Source organism: Cylas formicarius, unplaced genomic scaffold, assembly GCF_029955315.1.
Source record: "Cylas formicarius isolate icCylForm1 unplaced genomic scaffold, icCylForm1.1 PGA_scaffold_10__41_contigs__length_53128322, whole genome shotgun sequence".
NCBI lineage: Eukaryota > Metazoa > Arthropoda > Insecta > Coleoptera > Brentidae > Cylas > Cylas formicarius.
This window is the reverse complement of record NW_026844214.1, coordinates 40,792,635-40,816,177: the sequence shown is the minus strand read 5'-3', so window position 1 is coordinate 40,816,177 and position 23,543 is coordinate 40,792,635. Positions and strand designations below refer to the sequence as shown.

Below are 23,543 nucleotides of genomic sequence, written 5' to 3'. Positions count from 1 at the left end.
ATATGGGTTCCTATTTGAGTTTAAGCCATTTTATGGCACATCCATATAGGCGCAATAACCTCTGGACAGAACACTATGATAGAGATTGCATGTTCGTCACAAAAAAAAAATCATAAAATTTTGGAAGGTTAAAAAAACAAATTTTAAAAGGTCAACATTTTCCTCAGGAAAGTGTACAAAATCTTTTATGCTGGTGAGCAGAAATATCAAGTTATAACTTAAAGTAAGTCATATCGTTGCATTCTATTTCCACAAAATTATTTTTGTTGAAATTGTTAAAGAAAACGCCACCTGGTAGACATTTAATTAAAAAAATGTTGTCACTACTTTACTACATTAAACAAAAATCATTTGAATTTACTCAGCTTACGCCCCCGGATAGACATTTCAGAAACTCGAAAATAACCGCCCTTGCTGGTACACCCGGCATATTAATACCAACAAGACGTACTTTAAGAAATAACAATACGCTTAGGCATTAAGGAATTGTATAATCGACGTCATTTGTTTACAACTTCCATATAGCTATTAAATAACAGAGTGACCTTGGTAGGACAAAACTTGATGCGCGTCGGGCGGATTTGATATTTGCGTAGATCTCCCTGGCATGCCTGTAAATTTCACCCACTAACCTCTATTTTTATTTATTTTCGTTCTAAACCTAGTTCTTCATGCACTAACTCGTTTTACCAGAATATTTAACAACATTTGGGGATATTTTGAGAAAATATTGCAGTAAAATGTCACATCTAAACTGAAACCTGTCAAACTGACGAACTGTCAGCGGCCATATTCGTTGTTAAACTCCGCCAGATCGTATTGGTTGAAAACGAAATTTCAAATAAGCGCACATTAATTAAATGCCCCATTTCAACATTTTTTTTTCATCGTCGCGTCAATTCCTGTTATCACGGCCTCTATATATACAGCAACTTACATGATTTGTCATAAAAATCCGAATACTATTATGAATTAGAAATACCAAGTTGACTAATCCCACTGAAACGCCTAGATGGGCGATTGGAACTTTTCAATCTTTGGTTTTAGTTAGTCCCATAGGCGAACTGGGCCAAAATCGCTCAAGGGGTGACGTCCAGACAACTGCTACGGCACCGGCGCAAATACCGACTCGTCCGCCACCCTTAACCGAAGCGCCGTCTACAGTCGTCTCGCTCAAGTAAAATGATCGTCCTTGGCGGAGGCTAAACTGTCGGCCTAATATTCGTTATTTACTTTCGTCGCAGTCTCCGGCGATTTTCAGCAATTTTAGATGCCCGTACGTGAAGGAACTCCTCGCGGTGAGTAGGTGAAAGTGTTGGAAACGTTATCGTGATGCAAGGAGCAAGCGGCTTGTTGACGTTTGACGATGTAGATTTGCTTCCACGGCCTACCCTTCGAGAAAAATATCGCGCCAGTCACAACGCTATTATATCGTTGCCGTTGCCGAAAATCCCTTTCGGGCGTTATTTTTTCGAGTCCGGAGTCGATTTATCATCGGCCGGTAATCGGGTGGTAATTATCTTGTGATATTAATTGGTGTTGTGGCGGCCCGGAGGCAGCTTTGTAAGGTGCGCGTGGGGTAAATCGATATAACGGGGCGGACGGACGAGGGCGGCGGTGTTTACCGGCCTGAAAAAATTCCGTGTACCGCGAAAATAACAAGTTCTAATACAGGGTGTCCATATAAGATCCGTTGTAAGGGTGGCGCGGGACCCTACCCAGATAGCACACATTATTCCTGGCGTATCCGGTCAATATCCCATTGAAGTCGCATGTCGCGAGACATGTCGAGGATATTCTTAGGATATACGTTAGCATATATACTAAGAACATACTGTAAAATACATCTCTGAATGGATAGCTTGCTGTACACAATATACCTCAGATATCCTCTAAATAGATGGCCTGAGAATATCTCCTTGCGCCATAATGGAAACATTAGGTGAAGTCAAAAACCGTAAAACAAAATGAAACGTAAAAGCTTAAATTTTTTGAACAACCGAGATTTAGATTTGTGGTGTTTTGGGAAACATTTTATTGTCAACGTTTTTGTGCATCGCCGTCAGTGTTGGCAAGTCCTAAAAAAGAACCGGAATCAAACCTTTAAAATCAACTTGTTTTTATTATTTTTTGGACACCAACGAGACAAGAAACGTTTCTTTAATAAAAATACCATAGAAAATACGGATTCATCTAAGTAAAAAAAATACACAAAAAAAACACCGTTCGACTGCAACCAATGACGCAACTATTCGCGGTCGTGACGTGCCGGACTCGTTCGAGTCTCATCGACTTCTCCTCCGTCCGTCGTCCGCCATCTTTTCAGCCTTGTTTTTGTTGGCGGTATACGGTATACGGCGACTTGGGGTCTGTTTTGAGTATTTTGTGTGTTGTGCCTACTGTTTTCAGTGCTTTCATTTAAATTATTTTTTTGTGGTATTATTATTACTCAAGAACTAATAATTCATGTAAGTAAAGCTTTATGGTAATATATAACATAAGATTCGATAAATTCCAACCTGAATAAAGCATTGTTCTGTAGTCCACCAACATCATGCCTTGTTTTTTACTATTTTGCTAGGTCAACGAGATAGCAAGATCAGGCGGCGGCGGCAGTTATGAGTTTGTAAAACAAGCTCTGACCCCGCTGATTTCAATTGACTTTAACTGGTTGGCCATGAAGAAAAAGGACAAATTTTCAAAATTAAAATTGACCAAATTAATATTTGGTAAGTAGCTTTATTATTTTGAAAAAATATATATATTATGGCGATTGCTTAGTTGATACCTTTTTAAAGGAGTGATTACTGGACCGAGTATATATACCTAAAATATAGTATCTTATTGCTTTGTTTTTGAAAACAAAAATAAAATCCACTTTCTTTTCATGTTTTTTGAGCAATTTTATTTAGACATATATATATATATATATATATATATATATATATATATATATATATATATATATATATATATATATATATATGATGACACTATACTCCGGGATATCATCCGTTCGCTCGTTGAACTCCGACTGGAATCCTGCATCCGACTGGAATCCTGCAAATCCTGCATCCGACTGGAATCCTGCAGACGTTTCGCCAAAATCTCACTTGGCATCTTCAATGCTCGCGCTCCGAAAACACTTCGAACACATATATATATATATATATATATATATATATATATATATATATATATATATATATATATATACATAGTATCTTAGAGATTTTACCAATGATTGTTTAATAAGTATTTAATGAAATGAATTACATAAATATGTATGTACCTACATCACCATGGAGATTAGCATCTTAGATCACTTTCATGAGAGTACTATCAGCGTCAACTCAAGCCTTAACGTAAAAGGCGGATGTAGGAATTTTTTAAATCTGTTTTTTTAACATATGAGATACCAGTCTTGTTTTTTTTTATAAAGTACAGATATGTAAAACCTGTCTTTCTCAAAACTAAAATTTTTTTCAGGTGCGGATAAGAAGGCAAACGCATCACAAACCTCAAAAGAATCTGAGAATTCAATAGCTGCTTGGTTGAAAAGAGCTACTTTCACCAAAGAATGACAGAAGATATAGTATCTTACTCTGTATTTAAGATACTTTAGGTTAGGCTGTTCTATATGTTTGCTATATTATATAGCTACAATTTTTTCATATTTACGATAGAAAAAAATGTGTATAAAATGTGTTTTATTATTGGTATCAATCGGCAGTCCTTCAATTTTAAAGATTAAATATTAATTGGAAAAAACTTGTGCATTTCAAATGTCGCCTGCTGCTCCAGTGATGACTACACCAACCATACCCAATAGGTTAATTCCATCACACGCGAGTACCAAATAGTGGGATAGAATTTTTGTAGTCGTACATCCAATTGGACCACTTTACTTTACTTTTCCAGCATTTCGCATAGGCTGTTGGAAATAACCTAATAAGTAAGGTCCACTGGTATATCCATATAAGATCCTATATCCTCACAGTATAGTAGTATAACTGGATATCCTTAGTATGTCCTAACAAACATCCTACGGACATCCGTAACTGATATACTGTGGACGTTCCAATTAGTAACATCGTATATCCGTGAGAAGTCTTAACCAAAACTTAGCTGAAACAGTATATGCCTAGGATTTACGCCAGGTCCGGTCAAATATCCCGAGGACATTTTACGGACGTCCTTGTGCTATTTCGGTAGGTCTCTGGAACGGTTGTAGTTGTCTAAGGAAAAATCCTCATGGGGAAACCGACAGTGCTTTTAAAGTTCCTAACTGTATCGTCCTAATAGGTATAGGTGACAACAGTTTTCTCATTGCTTCCAATTCTTGCGTGTAAAGCGGGTTTTCTATCAAATCTAGTGGTGTTCCCGAGATATTCATAACCATATCTAAGAGTGGATTTCACCATGGATGTAATTAATTAATACAGATTCATTGTTTAGAATGCGCACCATCGACCGAAAAATAATGCACCATATTATGTTTTATTTGTTTATTTTTGTTTATGTTTTGTTTGTATTTTTGTAACTAAAGGACAAAAAGAAAACTGAAACAAACCTACAACTCCTTATCACTGATTTTTCCGATGAAGTAACAACCGTAATGGACAATATAGTGCCGGTAAAAATTGATGCGCTATGATATTTTAGTAGAGAAGTGAATGATCTTCCGCACATGCCCATAAATTTCAAACTCGCCTGCACATTGCGCCTTTTTTTTTCAAACAGCAATCTCCAAAAACTTAACTCGGTTTCCCAAAGCGAGATTTGGCCAAATTTTCAGAAAACCTGTCAAAGTATATATTTGACAATCTATTAAAAATTTGTGATAAGCACCGTCCTCAAGTGAATCCATCCAAATCTGTAGCCCTGTTATAACATTCGAGAAGAGTTTACGGAATCCATAAGACTCAGATTGGAGAACAGTACAATTTCAGTCAAAAATTCATGCAAAAACTTAGGTCTTGTTATTGATGTTAGTTTAAAATTTACAGAACACAGAACTTTATGTATGAAGAGAGCATTTTCAAAGCTGAAGTTATTATATTCGCACCGACATTCCTTATCTCAAAAAACTTCTGCGTGGAACATTATTACTATCACATTTTAATTTTGTATATACAATATACTGGGTTTTGTTAACATTAAAAAGATACAAAAAGTCCAAAATTCTTACATAAGGCAATTTGGGGAAGGCAAAGAGTTTCCTATAAGCTGGAAGAGTTGGGATGACCTTCGATGGTTGAGCGACGTGCTTTGCATTCGGTATGTCTGTATAATTAAGTCAAAATGTCCCTCCTATTTTCATGAACAACTAAAATATCGTACGGATGTTCACAACATAAATATTTGTAGACAACATTTGTTAACTATACCTGTTCATAAAAAATAATTTGTCAAAACGTGCTCTCCTATCAGATTGAGTTTATAATTAATAAATATAAAATAAATGATTTTACCCAATATATTGGCAAAGACACATGAAATGTAATTTTTTGACACGTTCATAGTTAGCACGGCATTTTAACAATTGTTTATTAAGTACCATAGCATTTAATTTAAATTAAGAAACATGTTTTTTCCTGTAGCCCTGTCTTCTTTCTTTCTTCTTTTTTTTATATCTTATCATTCTTTTATAGCGTTCTCTACATACGGTACACGGTATTTAAGGGGAATATGAAATGTTGTAATATATATTATTTCTATGTTATAAGTTTAGTTGGTTTCAACAGCATCTTCTTTTGGAAAGGAAGCTGCTTCAAAGTCTATTATTCTTTTGTATAGCTTTATATAACTTGGCGTGTACGTATCTTGAAAAATAAACATTATTATTATTATTATTAGTATTATTATTATTATTATTATATGTATATATATTACATTTCTCTAGCATTTAGGATAAATCCTCTATTCCTTATAAAAATACTATATTGTACTGACCTACCAACCTGGCAAAAAATCCGCTTCCAAATTAATGAAGCCAAATACAAGTCGAAAATAGAAAACAAGAACCGTTTGCACTAAATCAAAGAGATTTGAAACAAGTTTAAAACTTTTGATTTTACCGCTTCCGAGTGAGACCCGAAAAACCAGACATGAGCTGATTTATCGCATAAAACGGCAGTCTTCAAAAAATTAGCGAAAAGTTGCAGTTTTGTTTTATTCGACACGAATTAGTGTTTTGTTTCTGTTTGGTCTGTTTAGTGGAAACAGTACGTAATGACAATTAATTCCGAAATCTGTATGATCAACGTGAACAACTATTAGTTAATATAGGATCCGTTAATATTGTAAAATTCACGCTCCTTAGACCCCTATGAAGAACTTTCAGCTCATGACCATAAATGTCACACACTAACCTGAACTTGATGCCAGTTTCTTTCTAAACAACAACCTCCGCACTCGTAAATCGTTTTTTTTTTCCTGAACATTGAATTGACGCACTGTCAGCACCCATGTTAATGTTAAATAATCGCGCAGGCGCATATTAAATGTCCTTTACCACAATTTGTTTGGCTATTGGCTTCAAATACCTTCTCAAAATTTTTTCCATAGTTGCTTCATAAGTTCCTGTAATGTCAGTATATTCAGGGCCACTATATCTCTAGTAGCTATGTGGAACGAAATGTAGTTTACTTATTTGACTACCTTCTACCGGAGGCACTCTGAGGCCTTTTCCTAACAAAAAAAACGCAATTTCGGTGTCGGTAAATTAATCTATGATTCAAGGTCGTGGAGAACAATGACGTAGCTTACTGAGCTACGTCATACAAAGGGAACACCCAAGCTGCCGTCAAACTGGCGCCCTTCAAGCTAATGAAATTCAGCAGGATGTCGAAGTCGAACTCGCTGTCCAAAAGCGGCTCGATCGAGACACCCACGGAGGTGGACGCCGACGCCCTGTCGCCGATAGAGGGCGTCACAAACGACATCCTTCACGAAACGGTACCTGAATCGGGCGAGAACCAAGAGTTCGTGCCGTCGAGTCCGCCGCCTTCGTATGAACACGTCTTGGAAGAGGTGAGACCTCTGCGAATATACAGGGTGTGTTGTGTTGTTGTCACATCGCGTAATTTACTTAATCGAATCTGAACCTCGTCGCGATTTGAAATCGCTGTTTTCTTCGGTCGAACTTTTGAAAATGACGACTGCCGGCATACAGGGAGGTATGGAATTAACTTATTTGTTTGAATTTGTACCTGCATCTATGTTTTGCACAGAGAATAGTATATTATGCAACAATTGCGGTAAACGGCATTTGACTCGCGAGTTTATTTGATACGAGCGGAGCGAGTGTTTAATAAACGAATGAGTTAAAAAGTTTACCGAACGTGTTGCATACTACACTTTCTCTACGACCTTTAATTTTTGCGTACATTTTTGCAAAACACGAATACATTCACTTACATGACTGTCAGAATTGACAAACGTCAAAATTGAAACCCTGGGAAATATCTCCGAGAACATCGGATTGCTCCCAAGCCCGTGCGGTAAAATCCCGGAAATGTCCGAAGTGACTCCGATTCGTGGGAACTGACGTGGTAAAGTGACGCTTCCCGCACACTAGATCGGTGCGTAATTAGGTATCTTACAGTTAGCCCTGGCAAACTAGGTTAAAACTATTATGTCGATATTATTCAACTTGCCTGAAGAAAAGCACCCTGTATGCCTCGTAAACAAACGATAATTACATAGGTTTTTTTTAAGTAGCTCTCCAAATTTCGAGAGATGATTTATTTAATGATAAACAAAAACTGTGGTGGCAAACTTAATCAGTATTGTTTTCCTGTTTATGTCGCTCGTTTGGTTTTCGGTACAAAAAAATAAAATTGAATAGCAAAAACTAAAAAACATTTATAATCACAAACAAACTTTACGAGGTATGGAAAAACTGAAGGAATAGAAAACGTGAGATTTTGAATGCGAATTCCGAAAAAAATGATAATAATGAAAAGAAGTCGGTGGCGCAATTTTGTTTTTGTTAAGGGCGTATTTCTGGACTCAATAACTTCATTCTAATCGGGACTAAAGCCCATTGTTACCACAAATGCCACCATCAAATTTCAACTAAATCGGACGGAAGATCATTGAAGTATTTATAAAAAGTCAATTTTAATTTCTGAAAACAAAACACTTACTGTTTGATATTTTTTATCTTAATATCGCCCCATAAAGTTTGGTCGAGTACTTTGAAAGCACCTTGTATACGTGCTTGACGCTGACTACCTTTGCAGAACCGACAGAAAGCTCAGGAAAGCGATCAGTCTCCCACAGAGGCCAATAAAAGCGTTGAAATTATCCACAAGTCGAGCAAAGAGCTGTACAAAGCAGTAGCGAAACAATTCGGCATCACGTGTAAGATGTCGGACCAGTGTCGATGCCTCGACTGTCAAAGTCATTACTTCGACTGCGAGTACGAACAAAACGAGCAGGAAAAAACGGACGGTGGTTTAGGGGCGGGCACGCCTATGTTTATTTCTGAAGTTATCCACGGGTCGGCTTGTACCATATTGTAAAATCGAGGAAAAGAGAAAAAGAGAGGATGTCGTTTTTGAGTGCAGTGCCACGTGAAGGGTATTTTTTTTTCTCTCACCTCCACTACATTTCAACGAGATACACGTACGAGTCGCGCAATAATAAACAACAAAAGGGGATATAATTTTCTAACAATGACGTGTTGGGGTGCCTTTTATTTCGATTCATCGGAACGCAATACGTGCAAATGACGGCAACACCGTACGATTTCAATCGAAATTTAATGCCAAATGATACAGGTATTTTTGTTGTTAAAATAGCGTCTGTCACAATTATACGAAATTCCTGACTATGTATAAGTAGCGGTTTTATACGCAGCTTACTTTAGAGCATACGCATATTGCATTCGCGATGTTTGAGCAAAAGGCGACGACATTCGTTGATTGCAAGAGAAACGAAAATGCAGCTACATAATATACATATATTTTTCTAAATGTTTAGGCACTTTAGTGTTTGCATTAGGATTACATCGGATCATTTGTCGATAATATGTGTTACGCCCCTTGGGTTTTAAATCGCTAATCCACTCACAAATTTGCGAAAATGAAATTTGCAAACGCAACATTTTCATTAAACATGTAAATAATATAGGGTCCTATATCCAGTTTTTGTAAACTAGTAACAAATTAATCTGCTTTCCTAATGATCTCATATTTTCCGATATGGGTTTGTTAGAGACAGACTCTGAGACTTAGCGAAACTGTTACCTCCATTTGTAGGAATTACAAGCTCTATATGTATGTCTACGGCCGAAAATAAACCATATAATATTATACAATACGCCTAATGATTTTCGCACTATTTTAATGTCATCCATTTTTGTTCCTTACGTATTACGTCTTACGGCGTACGACGCGCTTAAGCTATATATTTGTCAACAAAGTATGGCGGAAAACGGGAACGCTTTGCTTCCCGGTTGTTAGACTGAAAAACGTATGTTTGCCTTTGACGATACCCAGAAATGGACGGATTTCTATTTGTCGTACTTGTGGATGTGTACTACTAGCGTTAGTCAGAGACTTCCCTGTATTTGTGTGTAGGTGTAATACATTATATAAATATGTTTAGAGGAAAGCGCCGAGATATAGAAAAAAAATAAATTGCAAGTGTATGTTTCTCGAGTATCAATCGAAATGTTTTACAACGGCAGAAAGAGACTTATATACAATAAACTCCGAATTCTTTAGTTCGTTATACAAATACCAAGTTAATTAACAAATTAACGTATTCATATGCGATTAAATGCGAACTTTACAACTACTATATTGTGTACCAACGTAAATGTGAAATTTGTGTTCAAATATATCCCTAACTTTAGCTACTATCTTTAGGATGTAACGTCGACATAAGTAATCAAAAACGCACCAACAAAATTCCTGAGCACTTATATTTTGTATATTTAAATATTCGTAAAATTATGATATACATGCAAAAGAGACTTGTATAAAATTACGATATTAAAAAGAAATATATTATATAGAATAATCAAATATGTCGTTTACTTTTACCTGATTGATTCGGTCCTCGTAAAATGAACGATTGACACAACACTAGTTCCAATTTCACATAACATCATTCTACTTCTGAACTTCATATTAAATGTAAAAGTACGTTAGGTTTTTTTTTGTTTTAATATGTAAATTTTAGAAGACAAATTGGGCACCCCTCTAAACGTAGAGGAATAATGCAAACACCTTTTCTGCATTTTTTTTATTTGCTCTTACTTTTTTTTTAGTCAGTAAATAAATTTTGATGAATCATTTTGTATTGTAACCACAAAATAAATTGTGGAGCATGTTACCCTAAATTTTGTTACCCGGGGTTCCGAAAAGACTTTGGGTTCGACACAGAACGGCATTCCGCTAATTCTAATCTCTTATAGGTGCAAACTCATGTTTCAGTCAAGCACGATGCAAGGGACGATGTTAAATGGATTAATCTATATAAAAAAAACGGTAAATAATATCATAACATTGGGATGAAACTGCTTTTCTATACAGCGGAGTTGGTTTGTTACAAAGAACACACTAATAAACGTTAACAAAACTACATTATTTTAAAAACAAAGTTCTGCGAATGTTACCCTCGCGGGTACAAACTGTATTCTTTACTATTGCGCACAAGGACAGGGGGAAATAAACACGAAAAGTGTTGGATTTATTTTTTCTGGAAGCTGGCTGGCACCACCACACCGACGCTTTTGTGGTGAGCCAAAGTAACCGAGCCCTAACCAAAGAATTCTGTAAGCACCAAACAATATTGTAGTATTCTGTGCTTTAATGTTTATCCATCTATAAAGCAGAATTTTGATGGCCATCCTTCGGGTCGGTTTATTTTGGTTAATGTACACACCGGGACGCTTCGGAATACTTTTATTTCTTAAAATCACCCACCACATCCGCGCGAAAGCGAGAAAGAGAACCCGTCTGCTCCTCCTCCTTTTATAAACCGATTCGCCTGTGCGGGACACAACCTCAGGGCAATGCGGCCAAAGCAAGCGAATTAATGAGCCGCAAATTATATGGCCTACAATTTATCCCAGACGTAAAATAAATTAACTGCCATACGTCTAAGGTATTCTACAGAACTAATAATATTCAGTTGAACTTGAAAAGTTCAAAACTGACCAGGTAAAAATACAGCGATATTTACGAAATTGAATTCGTGTAGTCTGTGAGGATTATTATATTACTAATATAATATAAAACAGGGGTTGAATAGAATTTTTTGGATTTTAGATTTTAATTTATTTTTCCGACCCAGCAATCTTGGAACAATTTATTTCGATGTAATTCTAGTAACACTGTAGATAAGGGGGTATTGCTAGTTTTCTCTAGTTATGAACCAATTACTGCAGAAAGTGGGTAAAAATGTTACTTATCCCACTGGTCGAGTAAACGGAGCGATATGCGTCTCATACGGCGACGACGACTTTGATAGTTCGGACAGCGACGATGGCGAGTGTACCGACAAACTCTATGAACAAAAGTTTGTCGAAAAGGAACTTAAAAGATATGGGGAACCAACGAACACTGGTTTGCCTAAAGGATTTGCTGACGATGTGGTAAAGGACTTGTTTTATGTTCTGCTGTTGATATAGAATCTTTGATTTTGTTTTTTGCCCTGATTTTAGAGCACCTTTACAGGGTTTTCCGAAGTCGATAGCATGTTCACGGGTAGGAAAAGCTTGCCTGCCGAAGTCTACCGCACTTACAATTTCAAACTAAACACGGACATAAAGAAGCAACTGCCCATCGACTCTTACAAACAACAGATCCTGTCGAGGATCGATCTTAATCAGGTGATAGTTATTGAGGGCCCGACTGGTTGCGGCAAGACCACTCAAGTGCCGCAGATGATTATGGACAGTTTTCGCGAGAAAAATATGTACTGCAACATCGTGGTCACTCAGCCGCGAAAAATCGCTACGATAAACGTTGCCAAAAGGGTTTGTCAGGAGAGAGGCTGGGCTTTAGGAACCGTTTGCGGGTATCAGGTTGGTTTAGAGAAGAAGTTGTCCCCAGACGTCATCATCACCTATATGACAATCGGGGTGCTGCTGCAGAAACTAATACAGGCAAAGTCTTTGCGACAATACACCCATATTGTTATTGACGAGGTGCACGAGCGCAACCAGGAGCTCGATTTCCTCCTGTTGATTGTTCGCAAATTTTTATTTACTAATTCCCCACAAACGAAGGTGAAATGATGATTTCCATTAGAGGGGCCTATGAAAAAAATTATGGTTTCAGATTGTGCTGATGTCAGCCACCATAAAAGCGGACGAGTTTGCATATTATTTTCGCAGACAGACCTTTGGGCAGACCATTCGGGCGCCTATCATTTCCATCAACAAGGAGAGTCCCTACACCAAAACCATTTTTTATCTGGAACAGATTGACAAGATCAGCCAAAATGTAAGAGAAAAAGTTTTCGGTTTATCCTCATTTTAACCTTAATAGCGTCAAACAAACCATGAACTTTAAATTGCCTCGTCTTGGTTATATGAACTATTACATTATCTGGATAAAAAAATTTGTGTGCTAAAGAAAAGTATTAAATTTCTTATTTGGAAATTGTTGACAGATTCTGGAATCAATTCAGGGATTATTCGTTCAGAACAAATTGTAAGCTTCAAATTTATGATTGATTGTTTTGAATGGGTGAAGTGTAAGGTTTTCCTTGATTATTTATTTGTTTATTTAAGGCAAGACAAGAATAATTAAAGGTATGATGTAAAACTGTTTGGTTGAAAATAAAGTCACTAATCCTTTAAATCTTACTTTTTTGGTTAGCTCATTTTATTAGTTAATTTCTGTAGCACTTTATCATAATTAATTAATTAAATATTTATTTGGGTCACATTCTCAATAGACTCAGGAATGACTATGAAAATAACTGTAGTATGTACCAGTCAGATTTTCCAAAAATAAGTTCTTATGGCAAATTTCTCAAAAATCACATCCAAAAAAATCCCTGTCAAATCGTGGACATAAAGGGCGATATTAAATTTATATTTCTTTTTATTAAAGATACAAAAATAGTGAAGAGGAAACAGCAACTAAATGTTCTCAAAAATTGAAAACCACGATACTAGATATTCAAAGACTTACAAAATCCTTTGGTGATTTAGAACTATTTAGATTTAGAACAGTGTTTCGTTTTCGGTAAACATATAACCTGTCACAACCATATATACTCATGGCAACGTTTCGATCACGCTTTGCTTTTATTCCAAAGATGCCAAAACTTGACTTAATGCGGCCGAATATATCAAACGAGGTGTGGAACGTGTTCCTGTTCCTGGTTGCCATCTTTGACCGGCTCGAGCGAGGCGACTCAGGTATGAACCGTAACGGCACGGTGCTCGTCTTTTTGCCCGGCATCTATGAAATCGAAGAGGCGCATAGCCGTCTTGCTCAAGAGGACCCGTAAGTATCGGCCCCTCTCTTAGCGTTCGTTCCTTAAACTAGGCAACTTCCTCAATCTGTAGCGATGGCAAGAAATGGGATATCATACCCCTTCACTCGTCACTACCCAACGACGAGCAAGCTCGGGCCTTTATGCCATCCAAGTCCAACACCCGAAAGATCATCTTGTCGACCAACATCGCTGAAAGCTCGGTCACGGTGCCTGACTCGTCATTCGGTAAGAAGTGGCCCGGACTCGGTGGTTCACTGGTTGCTTAAGGAGCGTGTCTTACGTTCCAGTGATCGATTTCTGTCAGACTAAAGTGATGACTGTTAATCCGGAGACAAAATACTCGACCCTGAAGCTGGAATGGGCGTCGCATGTTAACTGTGACCAGAGGGCAGGCAGGGTAGGGAGGACGTGCGACGGTCGCGTCTACAGACTGGTCACCCGCGAATTTTACATGGAAATGAACCGCCACGGCACGCCAGAGATCCTCAACTCGCCACTGGAACACGTCGTTTTGCAGGCGAAAATGCTCGAGCTGGACGAGACGCCTGCGCAGATCTTGGCGCTGGCGATGAGTCCACCCGCCCTCAGGAACATCGAGACCACCATTTGGCTGCTGAAGGAGGTGCGACTGGAGTTATTTTCTGTTCTTGTTTTTCCTTTTCATGTAATTCCATTAAAATGGCTATGTTTTTTTTAAAATAGCATGAGAAGCAAAAACCGTAGGAGGAATCCAGAAGTTTTGTAAAAAGCATTACAGTAGCCTGTGAAATTTTCTTTGAAAAATTAACATGTTTCCTAATATTTGCTTTAAATATCCCGCCCTTTCAAAAAATTTCATCTCTACCTTGCCTCTGCACAATAAAATATCCTATAGTTTCATTTGTACCTGTTCAAATTTATGTGTGTATTACTGCGAATCGTCAACGCTTATTAGCAACGCCGGTAGGAATTAAATTACGTAATACTAACCGTCTGATTTTTGGTCGTTTAGTCAACTATAAACTCGGGCGGTAATTATCCCGTTCTTTGAAAACGTCTTCCCGGCCCATCGAATAGGTTAAACTAGTTTAAACGGTGGGACGTGGTGGGACGTCTACCGTCAGTTCAATTGTATCTACCAGGACGATTGTTTCAGATCGGCGGTCTCTTGAAGACGTGTCGCGGCGTTCCCGCGAACGCTGACGGCGACATAACCTTTTTGGGTCGCGTGATGGCAGGCCTTCCCCTAGACGTCCATCTGGCCAAGCTGATTGTATTGGGTCAGTTGTTTAGCTGTCTTGAAGAGACTATAGTCATAGGTGAGGGCATAAGTGGGCGTGGACTGTTACTAACGGGACAAATTCGCAGCCGCCGGATGCTCCATCCAGAACATATTTTCCGTGCCGTTTCAGAGACGATTGGACGCTTATCGCAAGCTGCTGGTGTGGTCTGATGGGTCGTGCAGCGACCTGATAGCTTTGCTTAACCTGTACACGGTGTGGGTGAATTTGAAGCGGGAGAACGCGTTCGCGTCCCATAGAGAAGAGATGTTCTGGTGCCGCACCAACCTGGTCAGCCTGAAGGGTCTGAAGGAGTGGAATCTGTTGATCATGGAAATTAAGCAGCGACTGGAGAGGATGGAGATCAAAGAGACCGACGGGCCAGGCAAGGTGACCTTAGGCGATACAGAGAAGCCGATGGTTTTAAAGGTGGGTGGCCAAGGTCGTCAGAGTTGGTAAAATGATACGAGGTCGCGCAGCAGCAGGTATATCAATGTTTCTTTGAATGTTAGTACACCACATTTTGGACAGGTCCGTTTCCAGTGTAAATTAAGCGAAGACTACTGCTCTGATATACTAGTTTAAGCTGTTCATACGGATGAACCGTTACAGAGGTGGGTGTGGTCAACCATTAAGTTATCATCTAAGAATAATATGCTGTAGTAGTGGCCGAATCGTAGTTATTTTCACGCTTCCATTGCTAAAAGCGTTATACGTGTGACTGCGAAGATGGCGTCTTTAGTCGGTTTTTCAGTGAGGTGCCTGTGTACAACACCAACCTCGGTCGTTTTCTGTGTTCAAGTCCTATATTTAGAGGACGTTTTATCTCACCTTCTAAATGTAGAATCATTCAGAGTAGGAGTGCATCTAGGCGTACTATTATGTCTGTTTTTCAACTGGTTATAATTCTAATGAGAGATTAAGCACATAGAGAGAAAGAGAGGAACTTTGCATAATTTAAAATGATTAAAACGTTGTAAAGATCAATTGTATTAAACAAACAAAATTTTGCAAACAAAAAATCTGGAAAAATTGACAGGTTATAGTGGCGGGCGCGTTCTACCCGAACTTCTTCATCAAAACGCCTGATTCGAGCCAGATGACAGAACGAGAGGCGGTAAAGACGGTGGGCGGTCGGGACCCCTTCTCCACCGTGTACTTCACGGGGATGGATCCGAAGCAGCCGGGTCAGGTGTACGTCAGATCGATCAAACGGCTCATCCGAGAGGACGGCGAACGGGAGACCGACGTGCAGATCGGTTTCGACGGTAGCTCGTGAGTGCAAAGCGGCAACGTCGCGGATGACAATCACAGCGACCGTCATTGCGCGTTTTTCAGGAAAATCTACGTCGAGTTCAAGGGGGCGGTGTCGCGCGAACCGATCACCGTCAACGTTGATGGCCACAAGAGGCTGACTAATGTACCGGGACGCGTGCCGCTGCCAGTATACGAGATACTGCGCAAGCGCCAGCTGCACTACCCGTTCCAGCTGACTGTGTTGCCGTAAGTGGGTGGACGCGATGACGACAACCTCCTATAAACGTAACGGAGGCGTAGTATGGAAAAGTTTGAACATTTCGAGAGTTACACAATTGATCAAAAAACAAAAAAAATGTCTTTAAAAAATTGTAACACCAAAGGTGACCCCCACCCCAAAAAAAGGAAGCAACTTTGAAATCTTAAATGGAAGCACAATTTTCTATTGCAGATTTGGGTTCTGTCACAAAAACATCGGGTGTCCGAATTTTCCTTCTTAACTTTCGGAAGATGGCGCTGTGTTCACGAAAAGACGATTTATCCTATTTGTTAAAAAGTTTACTGGTCAGTGTTATGAATCCGCTTTTGGTGTTATCATACCTATGTTTTAATATATTTTTTCTACTCCCTATATGTCCGCTATATATATTTAAAATACTGATGGTATTTTGACGTCAGTTCTGTTGGTCAGGTCACACATCACTGGTTACTTAAAAATTAATGGCGTCATAAAAATAGTATAGTAAGCAAGCTGTTTATAAACTTCTTCAGAAATTCATTCTTTAGACATTCATTTATAAACGATATTTAGAGGGATATATAAAATGAAGGTATCATAACACTAAATTTAGATTCATAGCATTGACAGTTTTTTTCTTGAGAAATACGGTAAGTCGTTTTTTGCGATTACCAGAAAATCCAAAAGAAAACTTGAGGTTTTTGTGCCATAAACTCCGATTCTATAATAAAAAATGGGGGTTTCCATTTATGGTTTCAGTGGTTGGGGAAAACGGGGGACATGTTTTGTCTTATTGAAGAATATTTCATTTAATATTAATAGTTTGTTTTTTGTTTGAGATATTCCACCGTTTCTACACAGAATTGTTTTACACCCTATATATTTTTATCAATCAATGCGAATATGAGAATTAAACAACTAAATACAAGTTCCTTGTCCCTTGTCCTTTTATTTAATTAATTAATTAAGAAAACAAAAAAATAAGCCGAAGACAGACCGTCATCGATTGCAGTCTCAATTATACGTCATCTTTCGATTGGGCGGGGCTTATCAGTCTGTTAATAACGGGTCGCGGGGCGTTTCCAGGTTCAACGAGGCGTGGGAGTTCGCCGAGAAGCACGGCCTGCGTCGGAACATGCCGTCGGGCAAGGCATTGTACCAGGAGCGACGGAACTGCTACTCGTCGGTGCAGTACTCGCCGTTACCCACGATGGACACTACCTTCATCTCGCTACATATATCAAACGTACGTCAGGGGGTGCTGCAGCGTTCGGCAACCTTTAAAATGCAACCACCTCTTTGTTTCAGTTTATAAACACGGGGAATTTCTGGGCGCAGAACGCTACCGAAGAAACGAATGTGTACCTGCAGCAGATCGATGAGGCTCTTAATAAGCAGGTGCTGATGCAGGTGACCGAGACAGTCAAACTGGACAAGATATATGCTGCCAGGTTCAGGGAGGACGGCCAGTTTTACAGATGCAAGGTGCTGACGACGGGCGGGCGGGTCCATCAGGTCTGTGTCGCCTTTTTTCTTTCAATTTATAGTAACTACAATTTTTACAAAAGCGTTTTTTTACAAACGGTTTAACATAATATTTAAATGTACATCCAGTAAATAGCACCTAGTTGCCTGAGATGGTTATATATTTGCTCATTGAAACGAGTATTACACCATAATCCACCTATCGACTATTTATAAATTATTAATTATCAATCTAACATGTAAAGCACACCACAGAGAAATTGCATAGATCAGCTTGGTCTGTACTGTTTTATGAGTTCATCTATTTTTCAGACTTTCTACCTTTCTTTTGATTCTTGTTTTGTTTAATTTGGTTATTTATAGAGGGTACCCTTTTGTGCCTTTTGTGGATTTCCAAGTTTTGCTCCGCCGACCCCAGAAAAAAATTTGGTGATAATGTCAGACTATCACGTATTAAGCAAAGCTTACATTACTACGTACATGTGACGTAATTGTGGTTATCTCTAGATCTCCAGACCAGTCTTGACGTGCTTATGCAACTAGCTAGTTGCAATATTGTTGATTCTGATTTAGGTATTCTAATGAGATGACGCGCTTTTATAGAACATCTTTTGTAACTATGGAAAAGTTGTGAAAATCTAAAAAAATTATTCAGCTGCTGCAAGGAATATTTGGTAAGTGTGTAGAATGGAAAAGTTCTGTTTATCGATCGTTTTAAAACCGGGTTGCATTCCCTATTTAATCCCTGACACCAAAAGTTGATCCAATGCATGGCGCAAACTTACAAAAAAGAAAATTAAGGCTGCTGCAGTTCCGTCTGTTGTAAAGTTGATACTACGGTTCCAAATCTGTCGTACTAGCTACTATAATTAACGCTGTTACCAAATTTGAGAAAACCCTTATGGAGAGTTTCATCTGAAAGTTTAACTGACGCAAAATGTACCATCAAGCTGCATTGAGGAGACACCAAAAAAGTTCTTTAATGGCGGCAAACCACATTGTAATATTGATTAAAATTATAGCTAAATTCTCAGAACTTTGGAAGCATTCGTGGTACTATAAGGCGATCATTTTTTGCCCATTTATCTGTTTTCCATTCTTTTGACCCATTTATCTTTGGTTTTTTCTTTCGTTTTCTTAATTGATTTTAAATTTTCTTTTATAGCGTTAATTTTGGTTTTTGTGATTTTTTTTTATTATCTTTTGTGTCCGGGTACTTGCTCGCCAGCGCAGATCAGATTTATCGACTACGGCAACCTACAAGAGGTGCAAACCGACGAGCTGTACTACGTACCGCAACGGCCACAGTGCGTGATAGCGCCGCTTGCGTTCAAGTGCGAGCTGCACGGCGTGAAACCGACGTTTCGTTTCAATCCGTCGGGTGTTTGGGACGAAGAAGTGAACACTGACTTTAAGAAATTGACCGAAGGAATCCTGCTGTACGGAGAAGTAAGACTCCCCTCTCCACAATGAAACCAAACCTTATCCTTGACCGCAATAAAATATCACTTCCTAACAACGCTCTCTTAGTCTTTCTATTTATTCCATGGTTTGTCAACCGCAAAACCGCATTGTTGAGTACGAGCGAACGTTTGTGATTATTTTGAGGTTATCCTAAAATAGTCAAGGATTTAGGTAATTTTCTATGATAATGTAAAAACGGGGACACAGTATTTCCACTTACCCTCCGCCCAAAAAGAAATTATGGTTGGATTTCATCCATACGCGAATAGAAATATTCTCTACAAAATTGTCGCCAACTAATACTAAGCAAAACAATGACTGTCAATTAGGTAGAGTGGACCGATATTTTGACCAATATTTCAAAATGCCTATCCCAAGAATGGAAAGTCTGTATAAAAGTGAGTCAACTCTTCTGATATTTAAGTTTTTTACCAGTAAAATTAAGATCTCCAGATCAAAGTTAGACTTGGGTGAATTTAAAAATAAAAATGTAGGTCAAGTTTGTAGAAAACAAGAGCATTTCCCTTAGCACAGGGGATAGGATTCCATTACCACTAATAATAAATTATACATCACCAATTACTATTACTGGTGATGAAAAATATTTCTGATATAAAATATTTTTTTTTACGTTAAACAATTTTTCGGCATTCTTCAACATGACGCAAAATATATTCCCGTAAAAATAAATTATTATTATCCTTTCTAAAATTTACATTTGAAAAGCTGGAACTGTCAGAATTAATTTTCTCTTTCTTTGATTCATTCCTGCAAAATAACTTGAGAGAACTGTTCGGGAAATAAAATTCTACTAGTTGTCAATAAGTAGGAATTGTGCACTCTTGGGTTTTTAGTTCTATCGCGGTCAGGAATAAGGGCCCCGGAAGTAATAGAACGAGAATTTTCAATTTCTAGGTATATTCGGTGGTGGAAGACGTGGTGGAGCTTACTCTGTATCGCAGCGAGAACAAGGAGATCTCCTTGAACCAGTACTTGCTGAACAAACATTTCGCGGAGGTCTGCGCGCCTAGTTTCCGGTCGGAGGTTAGTTTGAAATTTATGCTTTTGACACCCTAAAATAAATTAAAAAAATTAAGGAAAAAAAATTTCTTAAATAATATAAAATGACCTCAACTTAGAATTGAAATGTTTTAAATGCGTAAATGTCGTTAGATATTCCTTAAAAATGAATTGACAAAAAAAAAAGAAAAATTTTGAAAATTAACTAACTAATAACTAGTAACTAATAAAAACCATTCTAAAGCAACGCAAACCTAGGGGCTGTCAGAGTTGCTTGGGATGTCGAATGAGCGCTTGCAAGCGGCCCAGGACTGGTTCACAAAAAACAAACTTTTAACTGATAAAACCAGGTACTTATCATTCAGATCAAACCAGAGAACAGAGTCTCTGGGATGGTGGCTTTGAACACTCAAAGTCTGTCCACACGAAGTTTTTTGGGATTTTCATTGACCAAAATCTTAGTTCCATAGAACAGCTTGCAAAAAAGTAACATACTCCTGCTACTCCTTATGAGTATTGTTTTAGCTATTCAAGCATAGAAAAGTTCTAATATACAAATGTGCAGTCAATTTTAAACAATTTTAAAATATGAGCTTTTGAAAAACTTTGTTTCTTTACACTCTCCACACCCTCATCAAAACAGGGAAGAATTCACCAAATTTAATGGTGAATGTAACATCTGAATAAAATACTTTGGGCTAAATTTTTCCCTACATAGATTAATATCTCCAGAAAAAAGGCCCACCTATTCTTGTATTATATTTTTTTATAAGTTACCAAATAATATTAAACAGGCAGAAAACTTTATCATTTTTTAAAAATTAACAAGAAATCTGCTAATTGATATAGAACCCTATACAGTACAAAAGTCCCTTGACCACAGCTTTTAGAACTTCTACCTGACCATCTTCATCTATTTTTGTTTCTGTGTATTTGACAAGTTTTAAAGTATATTTACACTACGCTTGATGCTTTTATATTCAATTGTATTAACTTGTAAAGGTATACACCTTTTTTGCACGCATGAATTAGCTCACAGCAGAGTTTCCCGAATTAGTGAGAAGTAGGAAGGAGAAAAAATATATAATTGATTTAAATAAAATAGTAAAACTTCATACATCTTTTCATGCCTTTTGTAATTGGATTTCTTATATTCTTAGTTTTTGTGCTTCATAATCTTTTCATGTATCTTATTTATTTTTTAGGAATCTTATCAAGCAAAAAATAAACAAAGATTAAAAGCTAAATAAATAAACTGAAAAGGTAACAATAAAATTATTAAAACACAGATATTTGTAAACATTTAAGAATTCTTCTTCAATCAATTTTCAATTCCAAGGCATGCGCGACTGTCAATCTCGTGTTGCGTATTTTAATCGAAGTTTGTCGGTTCGATTAGCAAAATCACCAGCAGCGACTGGCGGTCCAAGCTGCCGAAAACCCCGACCAAGAGGCCAACCGGCTGGCATACGACAAAATCGTCAGCTACAGCGACTTCATGGCGCCCCAGGTAGACCACGGACGTCACCACACGGTCATCCACCTCCGCGGTCCATTCAGTCCGCTCGAAGTCAAACTGTATTGCTGCACGATGGCGGGGAGCAGCAAGAGCGTCGACGTCGAGGGCACCTCTGTCAACGCCGTACTGCTGGACAACGAGCCGGAAAGTCCGCACGCGCGCCTCCTGGTGGCCGCGCACGTTAGTCAGACCGGCGACGGTAACCGACTAAAGCTTAGGCAGACAACGCTGATGCCGAATTTGCCAGGCCTGCCGATGCTGCTGGCGGTCATCTTTTGTCCGACGATGGAACCCAAGCTAACCAACGACAACACGCTGGTGGCTGCCGTATTGTGCGGTCTCGGGTGCAACGACACGACGGGCAAGCCCTTGTACCCCGTCCACGACATATGCCTGACGCTCGATACAGAGCTGACGATCGAGGAACTCGAAATGGTAAGTTTGGGGAAGGGGCTTTTGTTTTTTAAGATACAATGGATGTCGAAATTAAGAAAACATTTTTGAATTTCCCAACCGAAAATACAAGATCAATTGATTGTTATTGGAAAGTTTGACATATTTCTGTATTTGTATACACATGACCTTGCAATAAAACAAACGCCTCATATATTCCCGTAGATCAACCGCCTTAGGTACCTAATGAATGCGGGCGTGAAGCTGCTGAACGACATCGAACGGAACATGTCTACCCAGAAGGAGTTAGTTAACACCCAGATCAAAATCAAGGAGCACCTGTTCAAGTAAGTGTGAAAACCACGGCCCTACCACCCCGACTAAGCTCTAACCGCGCTCCGCCTATATTTTCAGGTTAATCAAAATGGAACGCGTACCGATCGACCGGCGCAACGTCGCGCCGCGCAGTACCGCTTGGGGCAAACACGGAGGCCTAGGCTTGCTCAAACCGAGCATGGACAATGACGAGCAAGACATCTGGGGCCTGTTGTGGTTCGTTAAGCTGGCGGGCCAGACCGAGGCGCTTAAGTGCGCCGCCACTAATTTAGAAATGATGAAGGATATGAGTCTCGGGTAAGAAGTGGACAGGGCGATGGGTTTGACGCTTTCGGTCTTCCTTCTTCCAGCATAATACCATTCGAGGAGATCAAGTGCGTCCTTTGCGAAACAGAGCTGCTCTCAGTTTATGAGGTCAGGCTCCATCTGGTTTCGCCCCGTCACAAGGAAGCAGCAGAACGGTACCAGGAGCGGCTCGAAGAAATTGACGATGACGAAGATGACGAATGACCATTTTTGAAAAGGCTTTTTATACTTGTGCTTTTACGTTTAGATTTATGATGGTTCGGTTTTTGTCCGGATGTATCTGACAGCTTTGAAATGTTCAAGGCGTGTATAATAAATGTTTTGGTTAAAGCTGGTTGCCGTTTTTTTGACCCCGGTTGTATGCGTTAGTTCAAATGTACCATCAAAAGAATTGAAATGTGTTCTTGTGAAATTTTGACATGAAATGTGTGAAAAACGATTATTTTTAGTCAAATAAACTTTTTCAGTCCATAAAAAAAGCTAAAGGTTAAAAAATTGATCACAGAGACGCCCATAAAAATAAAAATTTAATTCGACTTTTTGAAAATATTCAAAAAAGACCATGTTCCCAAATTTCAAGATGTAACTACTGACTACAAAGTGTTTTTTCAGTGCAACAGGTATTTGCTAGGCATTTAAACCATTAGAAATAACAGACGCCTAGCATTTATAATGGTCAAAATTTCACAAGATCACACTAAAATTCTTTTAAATCTGGTACATTTGAACTAACGACGAAGAATGACCAAAATAATGGAATTATTAAATTCAAAATTTTAATTACGAATAATAG

General features: G+C 38.5%; 2 protein-coding genes across 2 annotated transcripts; both read left to right on the top strand.

Annotated features, from left to right (window-relative positions):
- The first annotated feature begins 1,145 nt into the window (after nucleotides 1–1,145).
- Nucleotides 1,146–10,034, top strand: LOC132700038 (uncharacterized). Its single transcript, XM_060667116.1, has 3 exons — nucleotides 1,146–1,298; nucleotides 6,745–7,035; nucleotides 8,250–10,034. The coding sequence occupies exons 2-3, from the start codon at nucleotides 6,832–6,834 to the stop codon at nucleotides 8,529–8,531; spliced, it is 486 nt and encodes a 161-aa protein (XP_060523099.1). The 5' UTR covers nucleotides 1,146–1,298; nucleotides 6,745–6,831; the 3' UTR covers nucleotides 8,532–10,034.
- Nucleotides 10,035–11,187: 1,153 nt separating this feature from the next.
- On the top strand, nucleotides 11,188–23,071 carry LOC132698724 (probable ATP-dependent RNA helicase spindle-E). Its single transcript, XM_060664941.1, has 18 exons — nucleotides 11,188–11,614; nucleotides 11,684–12,250; nucleotides 12,303–12,467; nucleotides 13,291–13,481; nucleotides 13,544–13,698; nucleotides 13,761–14,095; nucleotides 14,609–14,771; nucleotides 14,821–15,161; nucleotides 15,772–16,007; nucleotides 16,071–16,235; nucleotides 17,314–17,473; nucleotides 17,536–17,742; nucleotides 18,946–19,161; nucleotides 20,092–20,220; nucleotides 21,596–22,150; nucleotides 22,334–22,455; nucleotides 22,523–22,741; nucleotides 22,795–23,071. Exons 1-18 carry the CDS (start codon nucleotides 11,390–11,392, stop codon nucleotides 22,952–22,954), a joined length of 4,311 nt encoding a protein of 1,436 aa, XP_060520924.1. The 5' UTR covers nucleotides 11,188–11,389; the 3' UTR covers nucleotides 22,955–23,071.
- The last annotated feature ends 472 nt before the right edge of the window (nucleotides 23,072–23,543 follow it).

Coding starts and splice junctions, on each gene's coding strand:
- LOC132698724 (XM_060664941.1), top strand. CDS start 11,390: ATGAACCAATTACTGCAGAAAGTGGGTAAAAATGTTACTTATCCCACT. Junction 13,482..13,543: donor CGTCTTGCTCAAGAGGACCC/GTAAGTATCGGC, acceptor CTCAATCTGTAG/CGATGGCAAGAAATGGGATA. Junction 17,743..18,945: donor CGGGCGGGCGGGTCCATCAG/GTCTGTGTCGCC, acceptor TCGCCAGCGCAG/ATCAGATTTATCGACTACGG.
- LOC132700038 (XM_060667116.1), top strand. CDS start 6,832: ATGAAATTCAGCAGGATGTCGAAGTCGAACTCGCTGTCCAAAAGCGGC. Junction 7,036..8,249: donor ATGAACACGTCTTGGAAGAG/GTGAGACCTCTG, acceptor CTACCTTTGCAG/AACCGACAGAAAGCTCAGGA.